This window comes from Arachis duranensis, chromosome 7 (genome assembly GCF_000817695.3).
Source record: "Arachis duranensis cultivar V14167 chromosome 7, aradu.V14167.gnm2.J7QH, whole genome shotgun sequence".
Classification (NCBI taxonomy): Eukaryota; Viridiplantae; Streptophyta; class Magnoliopsida; order Fabales; family Fabaceae; genus Arachis; species Arachis duranensis.
Window position 1 is genome coordinate 920564 of NC_029778.3, and position 16414 is coordinate 936977.

The 16414-nt window shown below is 33.7% G+C and overlaps 3 protein-coding genes across 4 annotated transcripts; 1 reads left to right on the top strand and 2 right to left on the bottom strand.

Annotated features, from left to right (window-relative positions):
- Positions 1 to 664: 664 nt before the first annotated feature.
- Positions 665 to 2211, top strand: LOC107496242 (cytochrome b561 and DOMON domain-containing protein At2g04850). The gene has a single exon (XM_016117461.3). It carries the CDS (start codon positions 775 to 777, stop codon positions 1969 to 1971), a length of 1197 nt encoding a protein of 398 aa, XP_015972947.1. The 5' UTR covers positions 665 to 774; the 3' UTR covers positions 1972 to 2211.
- A 2172-nt stretch (positions 2212 to 4383) lies between these two features.
- On the bottom strand, positions 4384 to 8622 carry LOC107496197 (heterogeneous nuclear ribonucleoprotein 1). Of its 2 annotated transcripts, XM_016117403.3 has the most exons (5): positions 8324 to 8621; positions 8081 to 8208; positions 7473 to 7699; positions 6052 to 7255; positions 4384 to 5078 (listed from the first exon to the last, which is right to left on the bottom strand). In XM_016117403.3, the coding sequence occupies exons 3-5, from the start codon at positions 7692 to 7694 to the stop codon at positions 5065 to 5067; spliced, it is 1440 nt and encodes a 479-aa protein (XP_015972889.1). In that variant the 5' UTR covers positions 7695 to 7699; positions 8081 to 8208; positions 8324 to 8621; the 3' UTR covers positions 4384 to 5064. The 2 variants fall into 2 exon arrangements, with proteins under 2 accessions (XP_015972889.1, XP_015972890.1); XM_016117404.3 differs by lacking the exon at positions 8081 to 8208 and having other exon boundaries at positions 8324 to 8622.
- Positions 8623 to 12987: 4365 nt separating this feature from the next.
- Positions 12988 to 15392, bottom strand: LOC107496104 (BTB/POZ domain-containing protein At5g48130). Its single transcript, XM_016117303.3, has 4 exons — positions 15199 to 15392; positions 15048 to 15117; positions 13837 to 14973; positions 12988 to 13734 (listed from the first exon to the last, which is right to left on the bottom strand). Exons 1-4 carry the CDS (start codon positions 15297 to 15299, stop codon positions 13099 to 13101), a joined length of 1944 nt encoding a protein of 647 aa, XP_015972789.1. The 5' UTR covers positions 15300 to 15392; the 3' UTR covers positions 12988 to 13098.
- Between the last annotated feature and the right edge of the window lie 1022 nt (positions 15393 to 16414).

Below are 16414 nucleotides of genomic sequence, written 5' to 3' on the forward strand. Positions count from 1 at the left end.
TTTTTTTTTTTATTTTGTGGTTTTGCTTGTTTCTTTTTGTAAATATGCAAAGTACAGGTAGATTAGTGTTTTTTTTTTTTTCCTTTGTTAAAAGTTGTTCGTTTTTGTTAAACAAGGGTTGTGCCGTTTATCTTTAGTCGAGTTTCACATTAGTACTTAGAATTAGGTAAGACCACTACGAAAATATATAAAAGAATTAGGTGAAAATGGGTGAAAGTGGTTTTGCATGTTATTATTACTAATAATAAGTACTAATAATGTTGTTTCTTGATGGATGACGAATCACTAATCCAGCACCAAATAATTATTATTCTCTCTCAAAATATTCAGTGTGCCAACATAAAGTGAGTATATATACAAATCATTCATTTAAATTTAAAATTGATGCTCAAATTCTAAAATCTGAATTGAAATTATTATGACATAGCTTCAAAGCCAAGCGCAATCTTCCGTATCTCATGAATAATAAATCCACCATATACCATAAAAAGGGAGTAGCCACACCCAACACTAGGCACACCAATATCTTAATGTATTGAACCAATAATATTATTCACAATGTTTCTAATACACACCAAACGCATACCATTGTCTTCCCTTCAAAGTTAAGCACTCACTATATTCATATTCATTCTTTAACTTACATGTTCAACATCCATAATGCCTTATTCCATCATTACATAACACAAAGTGTCAACAACAAAACCTGTACCTTACCATTGAATCCTTCCTCTTCTCATATCTCTTACTCTCAACCTTTCCACAACAATCACAATGCTGCTTCTTTACCTCTTTTTACTCCTCCTTCCACACACAGCATTCTCATCACACTGCACCACACAAACCAACACAAAAACCTTCCAAAAATGCATGAACCTCCCAACACAACAAGCCTCCATAGCATGGACTTTCCACCCTTACAACTCCACCTTGGAACTAGCCTTCTTCGGAACCTTCATCTCCCCTTCCGGTTGGGTTGGTTGCGGAATCAACCCAACTTCACCTGAGATGACAGGGACACGTGCCTTAATAGCATTCCCCGACCCAAACTCAGGCCAAATAGTCCTTCTACCTTACATTCTTGATCCAACCGTTAAGCTCCAAAAATCGCCACTCCTATCTCGGCCCCTTGACCTCCACCTCCTCTCCTCCACTGCCACAATGTATGGCGGAAAATTAGCCACTGTCCACAACGGCGCAGCCATCCAAATCTATGCCTCAATCAAACTCAAACCGAACAAAACGAAAATCCACCTTGTTTGGAACCGTGGACTCTATGTCCAGGGCTACTCACCCACCATTCACCCAACAACTTCTAGTGACTTGTCTTCCATTACAACCTTTGATGTTCTATCAGGATCTTCAGCATCTCAGCACCGTGATCTGACAGGATTAAGGGTCATCCATGGAACCTTGAATGCAATCTCATGGGGTCTTCTTTTGCCAATGGGGGCCATAAGTGCTCGTTACCTTAGGCACATTCAAGCATTAGGAACTACATGGTTCTATGCACATGCAGGGATTCAACTCTTTGCCTTCACACTTGGAACTGCTGGTTTTGCACTTGGAATACGCCTTGGGCAGCTTTCTCCAGGAGTGGAATATGGGCTTCATAGGAAGCTTGGAATCGCTGTGTTCTGCTTAGGGGCATTGCAGACACTTGCATTGTTTTTCAGGCCAAATGCAAGGAACAAGTTCAGGAAGTATTGGAAGTCCTATCACCATTTTGTAGGGTACTCTTGTGTGGTTCTTGGGTTTGTGAATGTGTTTCAAGGTTTTCAAGTGATGGGGGCAAGTAGGTCTTATGCTAAGTTGTGTTATTGCTTGGGTCTCTCTACTCTCATTGGAATTTGCATAGCCTTGGAGGTGAATTCTTGGGTTGTGTTTTGTAGAAAATCCAAGGAAGAGAAGCTAAGAAGGGAAGGACTCATTGGGGTTTCAGACAAAGGGAGCAGTGCCATCCATCATTAAGTGCAAATAACACAACCTTGATTTTGATTTTGATTTTGGAAGCATATAATATCTACAGCAATGGGTTTTACATGAAAAATGCTACTGTGTTAGAACATGGGCTGTCTTCTAATTGTTCAATTCATAGAAGAATGATGCATACAATGAAGCATCAAGTCTTGAACGAGGATGCGTTTGCAATTTTTAAAATTTACGTGGCATCAACAAATAAAACAAAAACATTTAAGGGTGTTAAATGCAATTACCCCATTTTTGGGTCCTGGTAGTTTTGCCTTTATTGTCTTCTTTTTCAAACTCTTTGTAGTTTGTACTCCCTTCTAGGGGTGACAATATTTATCCTATCCGCGGGTATCCAATCTGATCTCACCCGGTCGGGTAAGGTTGCCAACCCGATTCGCAGCAGATAGGGTAAGGTGCGGGTAGCATAAGGTGCGGGTTGAGCCTCAACCTTACCCGACCAACCCGCATTCTATATATGTATATGTTATATACTTATATAAAAATATGTATTAAGTGAATGTTGAATTAAAGACCTCTCACTAAATGCAAAAGATCTTTAGCCACTAAAAAAAATTATTAATTGATAATTTAATATTTTTTTTACATAAAAATCAGTTTTATTTTTAATTATCATCAAGTTATATAATAATAATGTATCTTTTATGAAGCTTGCTACACATATAAGTCTTTTTGACTTACAAATTTTACAAGTTGCTACACATTAGAGTCGTTTAATGCGTTATTTAGTTTCCAAAGCGCTACACTCACTGTGAATTATGAACGACTCCTCTTCCTCTTCCTCTTTTTCTTCACTCACCGTGGATTATGAACAACTCATCTTCCTCTTCCTCTTCCTCTTATTCCTCCATGTATTTCTTCGTTATTTCGATTTTCATGGTTTCTGAAATCAAGCTTTGAAATCGTTTTGAAGATAATGGAACTTCAGAAATACACCCAAACGATTACAGAAATACATCCAAAGGATTACAGAAATACACCCAAACGGTTACAGAAATAAACCAAACGATTACAGAAATACACCCAAAGGATATTTCTTCGTTATTCTCTTTGCCTTTTCATTAGTTGTTTTACTCGTTTATTACTGGTATTCTTGCTTATTTTTTTTTCGATTTTCATGGTTTCTGAAATCAAGTTTTGAAATCGTTTTGAAAATAATGAAACTTCAGAAATACACCCAAACGATTATAGAAATACACCCAAACGATTACAGAAATACACCCAAAGGACACTTTATGCATAATTCAGAACTCTTTCTCTTTCTCCTCCTCATATTCTACTGCTTCTTCTTTTTCAAAAATGATTTCAGAGCTTGATATCAAAAAATAATGGAAATCAAGAATAACGAAAAAAGAAAACAAAGAGAAAAGCACGTAAATGAAGAAGGAGAAAGAGAAGGCAAAAAACGAAAGAAAAGAAGAAGAAGAGGAGGAAGAGGAAGAAGAATGTGCAGCAAGAAGAAGAAGACGGTGCAGTGAAATTGTGCAATAACGGTTGAAGAAGGAGAAAGAAAAAGTAAGAAACGAAAGAAAAGAAGAAGAAGAGGAAGAAGAACGTGCAGTAACGTTCAAGCGTGTTAATATAATAACTTGTAAAGACTTGTATAAAAAAATGCTTGTATACGGAGAATTTCTCATCTTTTATATAATCCGCGAATAGGATCGGGTACCCGCGGGTTAAGAGCGGGTAGGATTCAGGTTGAAATATTCTCAACCCGTGGATAGGATTAGGGTTGGATCCAAACCCTACCCTCCCCTACCCATTGCCACTCCTACTCTCTTCAGCTCTGCCCACTTGGAACAGTTGACTGTTGACTTCAGTTCCATTATTAAAACTAAAGTAGTAATGTGAACTGAGATTACTTCTAAAAAAAAATCTTTGGAAACATTGTTGAAAAAATTGAGATGCATTATTGCATTATATATAAGTCCTACCAAACAATATCAAAATCAATAATCCCCATATCTTAATTTTAAAAGAAAACTCAGTATAAGATTTATGTATTAAACAGATAAGGATATTCAACTTAGCTGTCTGAAGCATACTTGTAATTGGTTTACTAACTCCACCAAACTATTGACAGAACATCAGAACCTACGTACCAACAAGACCAGCCAACGGTTGCTGTCTAACTTTGGAGACAACAACGCTTTGGCAGCACTCTATTATGAGCCTTTGTCATGTCAAACATCATCTAACTGCTAGATCAAATGTTTGCTAAATGAAAAAATCATTTGTATTTTTCTTTTTGAGAAATTAATTTATAATACATAGGTCCAAAGGTCCTAACAATCTTAATAATAATAATAATACACTCTAAAATTAAATACTATAAAGTTACATATGAATACTAAAAAGGACATATATTTTGAAAGGAAATAAAATAAGAGCAAGTTGGGGAAAGAATTCCATTTATCAACACAAGTTTGAATTTGTGGAGCATAGTATTCCCCTACCGAAAAGAATCAAAATATATTTGTAACTTATTCATGGGGACCCTAGATGGGTATCCCTTCAATGTTTCACACTAGTAATCAACAAAAACCTCAAATACATTCTGCTAAAGAACAAACCAAAATGATGGATCATGATGATCAAGAAGAAGAAGAAGAAGAAGAAGAAAAAAGAAGAAACAAACAATTCCTGAGCAGAACCCCACAGCTTTGCAAAGACATTACAGCCAAAAAATCTACCCACAAAGAGAAGAAGGGGAAAAAAAGAAAAAGGAAATGCTGTCCATCCTTTTTTTTTGTTTATATTGCTGCCTCACATGTGATGCATTTGATACACTTCCGCTATATCCCGCAATCAGATTTTACATCTCACTCAAATTTCAAACCCCAAAACCTAAAACAGTGACCAAAAAACTCAAACCTCAACATTCCCCCATGTAACTTCTATCTCTATATCTGACTGAATCCTCAAAACAGGCACTCCAGTTAGCTCTAGATAAACCAAACATCTTATGTCTTAAACCGAAATACAGTAACAACAGCAGCGGTGCGCAAAATTCACAATTCACCTGCTTCACCGGATTATCCTCGCCTACAAGTTCGTGTCATCATAAAGATCTTCCTATGTAGCAATTCCTGAAACAAAGTTTTAAGTTTGTCAGCTTGGCATGCAAGGCAACTCATTTCATATCACCAACAAATAATTGAATAATCATTGAGAGTACCCTTAAATCAAAACATGAAGTTAAGTTTATATTCATGATTGAAGTATGCAAGTTACTTTTAAGTTTTAAGTACATATGTGACTTCCTCAGCTTTCGCAGCCACATCTAGATTATTTCATACGAGATCAGATAGAAAGGTCACATAAATGTGAGGAAAACCATTCACTGTAATGTACTTGGAATTCTAGGACCTTAATTGAATGATATCTCTCTTATATGCACTCTTACTAAAGAATGCCAACTTGTTTTCATTTAGCTGAATGGTTTTAGATTTTTCTAAAGGAAACAATGAAATAAGAAAATCTTGTAAGTTGTATCACTCTTCTAAAATCATGAAACGGGGAATGCAATGAAAACAATCTGACATCTTTATAATTAATCTTAAAAATAAATGAAAACTATTTGGTTATTCTTATTAAAGGCTTGTAAGTGGGGTTAAAGAATTTTGAGCAAAAGTATATAAAACTTTGGCAAGAAATTGTACAATGATGAGATAATAAAACTTTTCAAAATATGCCTGGATAACTTCACCCAAGGACTCAAATATTTACTTAAGACCTTATCCAATGAAATCTTCTTAGCAAACAATTAAAAATAAAAAAAAAATAAAGAGCTGAGCACATGACTAGAACCAGTGACAAGTATTCCACATTAACAGCAAACTGACGGATACGACATTGGTAACAAACATTCATCTATCCATTGCATAAAAGTCCCAACAAAAATTGTGACAATCAAACTTCATTTGAACTCATTCTTAAGGTTTGTAATTATACTTATCCAGCTCTCACACTTAAGTCACACTATTTTATTAAGCAGGGAGCAGAATAGACTAACTGAAATTGAAACCTTGAGATAAATATGAATTGGTACTTAGTTCTTACCCCTATTTGGCTGCCTCTTATTAATAGTATAACCACCAACATAACCCGGAGAACTTTTTCCTGAAACATCTGTAGCCGAACCACCAAGTCCATAACTGAAGGGACCAGATCCATCTCGCTCGGAATTTGAAGAACGCCATGTGGCGTCCCCATAAACCGAATTATTATTATTGTAAAAATCAGCAAAAGCACCATCAACGGCGCCATTTGAAGCAGTGTATGAAGATGTTGGGGCAATAGCAGAACCACTGCTTCTTCCATACCCACCAGTCCCCAAATTATAAGTGTTGTCACCACCTCCATAACCAAGGTTGCCACTATTCTGTAGCACATTGTTACCACCGCCTTGCGCAGAAACCGCTGAAGTACCCCAGTTGACACCAGCATTGCCAAAGGCGTTTCCTCCAACGCTTCCACTCCCGGATCCAACGTATGCACTGGAATTTGCAGAACCAGTTCCATAACTAAGGCCACCATTCCCCCACAAATTCCGTGTAGCGGAGCTGAAAAAAGAATTGCTTCCTCCATTACCACTGTCATACCCCATAGGGCTTCCAAGCCTATTGGAGCTGCCAATGTAAGGAGGATTTAAACCCCGACCATAGCTAAGATTACTATTGAAATTTGCACTCCTCCCAAATCCAGCACCCAAACTAGGTTCAAAATTCATGCTCATTCCATAACCAGATCCAAATGGAGCAAATCCAGTTCGAGCACTCGCAACTGGACTGAATCTACCGTCCACCTGAAGTCCATAGCCTCCAACAGCACTTGGAGTATATCCCTGAGTGAATCCATTTAAGAAGTTATTGACCCTACTCAGACCATAGTTGAATCCAGGAAGTGGGCTGCGATTCGGTCCTGGCGATAACTCCTTAGGTACTGCTCGCTTCACTTCAACCATTTTACCATTCAATTCATGGAAATTCTTAAACAAAACCTTGTCAACAGCCTCCTCAGAATCATAAGTGATAAATCCAAAGCCTCTTGGCCTTTGAGTGTTGTGATCATACATTACTACAACATCCGTTATAGTCCCAAACTGATCAAAGTACTTCTTGAAATCGCTCTCTGTCACCGTAGATGCTAAACCTCCAACAAATATCTTTCTTGTGCGACCTGGACCGGGAGAACCATGGACGCTGCCACTGTTTCTACTCAGTATATTCTGATCATCCCTGGGAACAGCCTTCTTTGCCTCCACCTAGTGAAACATGAAACATTATTGACTAACAATCAAGGAAAACAATGATAAAGACCTATCAATCCATCCAACCCGTACTAGATTTGCAAACTGAAGTACAATTCATTATCAGAACCTGTTGTTTCAGAACTGAGGATTTCGATGCCATGTAATTCAAAAACACAAACTAAATGTCAAAACTAAGTCTTAGAATTAAAATGAGACAAAAGAAAATTACCATCCTTCCATCTATATTGTGCTTCTCTTTTATGACTAAGTCTGCCACAGCTGGGTCAGAAAAAACAACAAAACCAAATCCACGGGCTCGACCGGTGGTGCGATCCTTCATTATCACTGCTTCCACAACCTCCCCATAAGTACCGAAATACTCTCTGAGTCGCTCTTCATTCGTGTCCCATGATATCCCCCCAATGAATAACTTGCCATTATCTGATTGCATTTTATCTACAACCAAGAGGTACAATCCATTCATTAAGCTTGAAAACTTTCAAATGCTAGTGCCATCATCAATAGAAAGTTAGAAACTTAACGAAGGGGAAAGATTTTTCAAAGCTTCTTAGGATAAACTAGCATCTAAATTGAAAGGTAGCGGAATAAGTGTCTTCCTAGCGGATCCAATTGATTACAGATAACTAATTGCAATAAGAAAAACATGAGCCACACAAAACAACATAAAAAAAATCCTAGTCTCAGATAGAATGCAAGCAAATACAGCTAGGATACAATCAAATTTTACAGCATTATCATTTATCAGATTGTTCAAATACAATATAGTCCCAAGTATGTATGAGACAGCAACAAAAAAAAAAACATTACAAAGAATACCTTTAATTATAACAAAACTGAGAAACTGTCTTAACGACGCAAATACAAAATATTGTGTCGGATTCAGTAAAGAAACATCGGATCCTTCATCAGGCAGTGGAAATCAAAGGCAGAAACTAAGCACTCTCCTGGAAAAACCCATAAAAAAATAAAATTAAAAAAAAATCTCAATCATCAAAGATCCAAAGGGAGACCCAATTGAAGAAAGATCAAAACTTCAATCAAGATTCAGCGGAAACGCACCGATTGAATAGTACCCAGATGACCAAATCTTAAGATCTGAGGGGAGGCACAATGAGATTAGGAATCAGAGGACAAGGTTCATTATCTTGCTCTATGCCTCCCCAACACCCTCTTTCTTCCTTTCTTCTCTTTCCAATTTGTGTTTATTAGATTTTACCAAATGCGAATTCCCAGTTACCAAAACCGATTGCGAATGTTTCTTGGTATATGAAACTACAGAGACACAGAAACCACCACCAAAAAAAAAAAGAAAAAAAATGAAAAAAAACCGATAAAAGCATAAAACTTTGTAAGGAGAAAGCCGAGAGAGAAGCTGCGAGATCTCTGGCGTGAGCAATATATAGGGGACTCTGCAAATGGTAGAAATGATTTTCATTTCCTTTTTTTTATTATTATTTACTTTCAACAAAATGGAAAAACAAAATAAAACATCTTTCATTTCAAATTTTGGTGTGTAATAAAATAGGGAGGAAGTAAAAATCCGGAAATCATAAGATTTTTTTTCCCTTTTCTCGTCCGCATGTTTTTTTAAGGATTTAATTTTCATAAAATTTTTAAGCTCTATTTTTAATTAATTAAAAAAACCTTTTGTTTAGGATAATACATAATAGTGACTAATTAATTACCTGTCACAATGTTAATTAACGGATGACATAAGTATCACTACATTACATGGTATAGTTAATATGTTTAGGATTTAATTTATGGGTATTGTTAGTAGAAAAAAAAATTATACACACCTTTATTGTATATTGTTAGTATATAAATAAAAATTGTTAAATTAATTATGTTTACCTCAGCTTAATAATTAAGCTCATATGTAAGTGATTTCCTAAGTTATAGTAGGCATTTGTTTTGGAACTTTAATTTTGATGACTATAAAAATATTAATCATGTTCATTGTATATTAAAATAATAAAATTAATATTAAAATTGGTTATTGATATAAAATATATATTAAAATATAAAATATAAATTAAAAATATGTCAAATTACACATATATTTATACCTAAATATATGATTACTAATTTTAGTAACTGATTTAAGTATGTAAATAGCATTTTTATAAAAATATTTACGCAATCATATATTTTTTTCTACAAATCTATGAATACATAATTTTTTTATATTCATAATGTATCAAAATTAAAATCTTATTTTAAAGTTAAAAATATGTATTTTTTGAAATATCATAATGAATATTATAAAATATCTGCTTGTTCAGTATTATAATTGTTAAGATTTGATTTCAATATTTTCAAAAATAAATTATGAACATGTTTGGTCTATGTATATATTCATGAAAATGAATTTTCTTTTTTCGAAATATCTGTTGCATATTTATATTTATATTAATGTAAATCATTTATTCATTAATGAAGTGAATTATAATAGTTAATATATGTATAACGATATTTTTTAAGATAATTTATATCGATTAATAATTTAATATAAAAACATCAAACACTCACCATTGTAAATAAAATAAAAAAAATGATATTGCTATATTAAAATTGAAAACGTCTAAACAAATAAGGTAGCATTGAATTCTCAAAGCAAAACAACACCACTTAATAAAGTACTACTTAATAATCGGCTTGTTTTATTGTTAATTTAAAAAATAATAACAAGTATAATTTCTTTACACATTTGAACTATTTGACCAATGTTTACTTAATAAAACTCAAATTATACCATTTAAGCCTTACTAATATTTAGTGAGACAACGTAAAATGCGCCAAATATGTAGTGTGTAGCGCAAATATTCTCTCCTCCTAATTTTAGAGATTACAAAATTAAGAGTCTATTATAAGTCAGCAATGACAACTCTTAATTAAAGATAACATAAGACCAAGCCCAAAACACATGAAAAAACATCCATTGAAAGTGGAACATAATTCAGATTCCTTAGCAGAGTAACCATTGTTCAACACTCATAAAACAATATTAGTCCCAAGCATGAGAAAAGTTTGTGATTTATCATTATTATTGTATCATTCTCTAATGATATATATTTTAATCCTTTCTTTTTCCTAAAGGTAATATTTATGAAGGATTATAAAGGATGAATAATGCAAAAGCCAAGCAACAAAGGTCTATTTCTGATGAGTGAGTAGCTTATGGTTTTGAGTGTTCATAGTATTTGTATATTGCATATATATTTTATGAGTGTTAAGTTGGTTGAGGCCGGTATAATGGTCATGTTTTGGAAACATCGATCATAAGTGCTTGTATATTCTTTCATGAATATTTTATTTCTTGTGTTATTAGATACAAATCATACACATTTCGTTTCTTATAAAATCTCATTTAAAGCTTAAAAAGTTATATAATAAATAATTCATGCCAACTATATATAAAGAAACAACTGCTTTTGATGAATTATACTTGCAATATATGACATTTGGATTGATCTTCTACCTCTTAAATGGTGAAAATAGACTCAATTTTTTTTAACAATTGAGGAAGTAAAGTGTGATTTCTTATCATTAATTTTATAAGTGAAACTAAAAAATAAATATAAAAAAAAAGTAATGAAGAGTTAGAAATTATATTTTATATTTTTTATTTTTTTTTAACATTTGAGAGGATCCATTCTTTAAAATGGTCTCCACAGAGCAATTACATATACATAAAGCTTAACCCTATGTTATAGAGGAGATGTGGACAACTATAGTAAAAGATAGATATTGGAATAGATAGTGTAAGTTTAAAGGAAAAAACTCTATGCTGAAACATTAGTGCTGTTTGTTACTCTTAATTAATTAATGGAGGAGGTAGATAAGATTGATACATATATGTATACAAAGGTAGATATAGTGTGAGAAACTAGCCCAAAAAAATGGCAGACATTGACATATATGGTGAGTTTTGAGTTGACCAATGGATGGGAGGGGCATTATCTTGTGTCACATGTATAGATGAAAAAAAAAACTTCTTTTTCATTCTCATCTTCTTGTAAAGACTCGTAATAAATATGATAATATTAATATTCGCTCTTTTAGAGTTCTAAGAAGAAATGTTGCTAAGTGATATAAGTGAAAAGAAAATATCTAAATCGTATAACTTTATTTTAATGTTAACCTTTAACCAGGTGTATAATTGAATGGTTGATAGTTAATCTTATTATCTTATTAGTTAGGGAATGTTTTCATAAAATTACAGAAAATGTCTTTTTTTTAGATATTTTTTAATAATTAAAATTTAATATATATAATTACTTAAATTATGTTATTTTTGTTAAAAGTAGATCAGACAAATTAATTTGACCAAAAAATAGTAAATTAAATTTTGAATTTGTCTAAAATAATATTATTTTTTATAAAAAATGACTACAATACTCCTATTATATAAAATGATTAAAATATTCTTATTATATATATTAATTTTAAAAATTCTAAATTCTAGCCCTTTTTTCTTTATCGTTATAGGGTTAAAATTTTAAAATTTATCACCATCTAATTAATTTTTTTTTTGTGTCTTCCATCTAATTATAATTAAATTAGCATAATATTTTTACATGGTTATAATTTTTGTTTGGATCAAGATCATTTAAAACGAAAAAGTTAATAAATTGATAAAATAAACTAATAAAGAGTTATAAAAGTTATAAAATTAACTGTGATTAACTCCTAAATTTACCACTTTTACAACTTCACTCTAGAGATCTAAATTCTTTATAATTTATACTCTTCTTTTGGTTATGCTTATTGTTTATGCTCTAGTTCATTACTCTTCTTCAAAAACATTCCCATTTACTTATCAACGTAAATTGGAGAATAAGGGTATGATGTTCATGTTCTAAATATAATCAAGGGTATAGACAGACTTTACTAGACTCAACTTTAATTAGTTGAAGTGTCATAAATTTTGGATTGGTTTATCTTGTGAATAAATCTGAGATAATATATACGTCGATGATGCTTATAAGGGAAAAAAAAAGTGCCGTTGACTTCCTTAGCTTGCATTGTGAATGATAGATGATACTTGTTACATGTCACAACTTATTTTTTGTAATATTTTTTGGTTTCCGTAATTTGAGATTATGATTGATAATAAGGCCCAATTTTAGCAGGTCGCAGAAGCATTAAGCATAAAGTGGGAAAAAAAAAGTTGCATGTGGAATGTGAGTTGGTATTTTTTATGCCAATCATGGACCAAGTTGGAAAAACCGAAAAAGGAATAATTCATTAAAAAGGTTATATAATATGCTCTTAACAACTATTGACTAAAATCTACGGTATACATGCTGCAACTTAAGGACAGTATCAAATTTGCTTTTCATAACAAAAGACACAAATAATACAGAAGAAAATGCTTAAGGTCCAATAAATAAATAAATAAATAAAAGAAAACGTAAATGCTTATTTGGAGAGGAATCAAATAAGATAACACAAGATAAGAAAACACTACAACCAACTCAAAATCTTAAAGTATTAAATTAATGAGTTTTTCATCTTATAAACTCCTCACTCTTCTTTGCTTTCTTTGATGTGAGACTAACTTCAACATTCCTCACACTTAAAATATTAACAATTTGATGATCATAACATTCTCTGCATAATTTTGAAGAACATATATGTAATCTATGAAAATGTTGAGATAGAACATTGACCTGATAATATTAGTTCCATAGTTACATGAATTTTTCACTAATTGCCATGTAAATTCATCTGCATACCAGAAAGTCATAAGTATACTTTTTACATAAAATATTTTACATTCTGTAATGGAATATATTGAGTTGCAGGTAACTATGTTCTAAGTAGATTGATTAGGAATTCCCTGGTTTTTTCTTGAGCTTCCGAGTTCCAAACAAAGTTATGCGGCGAAATAGCTTCAGCAACCGGCTAGCATACCTTCTCTGTGAAGCAAAGTTTAAAGAACCGATGCAACTAGTTGCTTGTCCAATATGGTTCCTTTTTTTGCTGAATGATCTTGTTTCCAACCCACATGGCTTCAACTTCTGTGATGTTTCTTCAGCTTTCTTTGTTGTTACAATGTTGTGCAGCTGAAGGCTTCTCTTCAATGACATGAGTTCTTGTTCAAGGTTCTGAATCCTGAAGCTTGTGGACTCATATTCAGCAGTTGAGAACTTGAAATTCCTCATCACAATGCTCAAAGGCCTGCTGCTATGCAATTCTGGTCCATCTGTGTAAGGGCTTTCCACAAGATTCTGGCTTGATAGGCTTCCAGATAAGTCTCCACACTGCGCATACCGGAACGAATCTGAACATTCTTTGAAGGCTCTGTGTGTGTTGAGTTGTTGAACAAATAGAGCTTGCACAATAAGGCGAAGCGGCATCAGTTCATTCTGAACTGCTTCAATGCATGCCTCTTGTGATAGCCTCTGGCAATCAAGGTACTTGCACACCAATCCCTTATCATCTTGGGATGTATCCGGATGAGTCTATATGAAGAAAAACAATGTGAGTGAGTAATCATTGTTAAAACCAATCCAACAAGTTACTTAGCTAAAAGAAGTTGCATACAACAAGTTACTTTTGCATACCTTGAGAAAGGTGTTGATTGCTCTATAGAGTTGGTAATGGTTCTGTCTATAAGAAGGTGGCACCCTTTCAATGAGTTCCATGAATCTCTTAGGATCCATTTCAGGATCTGGAGCTACATTAGACAGATATGCATCCCAAAGTTCTGCAACTGCGAAATTTCTAGCATCTGGAGGACGGTTCATGTGTGAGTTAGATGCTGCTACATATGCTGAAACCATGTTTTCCATTGTTGCCAACTCAATACTAGAGGACATTGCTGTTGTTCCACTTTCAGGAACAAGAAAATCCTCAACTTGTGCAAAGTGCAACAATGCTGTAATCTGTGATTGCAACTTTGCCTTACTTCCATTCCTCAAACCATATTCAAGAGATCTTGAAAGCAAAGCAAAATAGAAACCAACTGGAATCACTTTGCTAGCTTTATCCCCCATTGGAAGAAGATCAATGATGCCTTGTAGAATCATTGAAGTTCTGTTAATGTCATTATCATCACTACTTTTCTCACCAGAAAATGGAAGTGACTTGTTAGATAGCAACCATTTATTTGCATAGAAAACAAGGATTGGACTCACATACTTCTCCTTCATCCCTTGTCTCCTCAAAGATCCAATGACCCTTTTGAAGAAATCAAAAGGCAATGCAATCAGATCCTTCATCCATACATCTTGTTGGCTCACAATCTCACAGCTCCAGGATTGTGAGGCCAATTCATCCAACGTGACAACCGGCGTGTCACGCCTTCTTTCAGGGTCAAGAATCTCCATGCATGCCATAAAGGCCAGAGCCTCGATGCAGCGACTCACTATAAGCAGATCTTCAGACCAAGGAAGCAGAATCTGGCACCTTTGGAGTGAAATCAGTGTGTCATCCCAACTTTGCAGCACAACTTGATTCAGATATAGATCCAACCTCTCACAGAGGTTTCCTGTACAATAGTCCTCAGTCATCTCAAGAAACTCAGCTGCGCAGCGCAGAGCCGCCACATTAAAAGGGTCAATCAGTGTTGAGGTTCCATAAATAAACAATGCAATCATCTCAAAGGTTTCTGGCCCTCCAGGGAAATTCTCTGGCAGCTCAACCTCATGAGTATCCTTTAGCCTTCTCTTTAAGTATCCACTCTTTGAAGCCAGAGGAAACTGCAGCCATTTCAAAACATACATAACATTTAAACTAAGAATAACAAACTTTATTGAACATTCTTTGATCTTACCTTGTGTAGGTTGAACATCTTATCTTTAACCCAAACTCTGACAGAGACAGGTAAACCAGTTTCTTGGCTCCTAAGACAAAAAGGTTCACAATTCAGGACAAAAATACAGAACAAGAGAAATACAAGATCACTGAATAGTCCATATTCTCACCATGTAATGACCTTGATCTTGAGCAAGGCACCAATGTTGGGTGATGAGTAAGGACTAGAAGCCACTGATGAGGAGCAATCTTTTGAACTTGCAATTTCCATGCTTAGAATTAATGTGAATGTTCAATCTGAATTATTGCAGGAGTATATAGAGCAGAAAATAGGAGCATTGGAAGAAGTTGAATTTGGTGAGGTTTGTCCCCAAAACACATTGGTGTATATTCATCCTTGGTTTAGTCAAAGTCAACATGCACACGAGTGAAACTCGAACTCCAAGTTTTAAGGCTTCAATAACGTTTCTTGAATGTTGGGAAGTTGAATTCTTTGCCATACAACTTGGCGGTTTCAGGTTTCAGCCAATAGAATACAATATACAATTCTCATGCACCCTAACACACTTTCTTCACGTATATATAAAAATCCCATTTCTTCACATTTTCTAATTTCTATGATGCACATGATAATACTATTTCTAACGTTTAAGAACAAGAAAATTTGTATGTAATTTGAATCATATTTAATATTTAATACTTGTTTTCAAAATATGTATAATCGGTGTCTACTTAAAATATCTTTATGCGAGAATAATAATAATTAAAATATGAGAAAAAACCCTAAACAGTTTGAGCTTTATTTTTATGGGATTGATTAGTCTCTGTGTCAAAAAAAAAGTTAATATTGTTATTTTTTTTCACATGAACTAATCAATTCCAAAAGACAAAGATTAAGAGTCAGATTTAGTATTTTTTTTTTGTCAAAAGTCTTATTGTCCTTTCGAAATAATTGTCAAGGGTCGAGTGCGGTATTCACTCCTAAAATATTGATACTCTTATATTAGTATTTAATTTACAATAAATAAGAGTTCTATTTAAAGGTTTATTGTCGAACTTTCAACACTTTATTAAAAAGACTAGTGAGCTAATCGTTCCACCAACTAGATTAGTTGCATTGAAATATTTAACTGGTATAAATTGGAGCTATGGCTCAAATCTTGAAATTTGAATTTGTGAATGTGAAGTGCATAATGCATGGTTGATGAGGCATTTGGGGAAAATGAAGAGACCGAAGAAGCAGTTTACAGTAGACGTTACGCTTGATTTGATCTAGATTTTTCATAGAATAAAATAAAAAGAGGAAATGTGTATTGGGAAATAGGGAATGCATTGCATGGTAATAAATAAACAATATAGGGGATTAAAATAGGGTAAAGAGAGGAA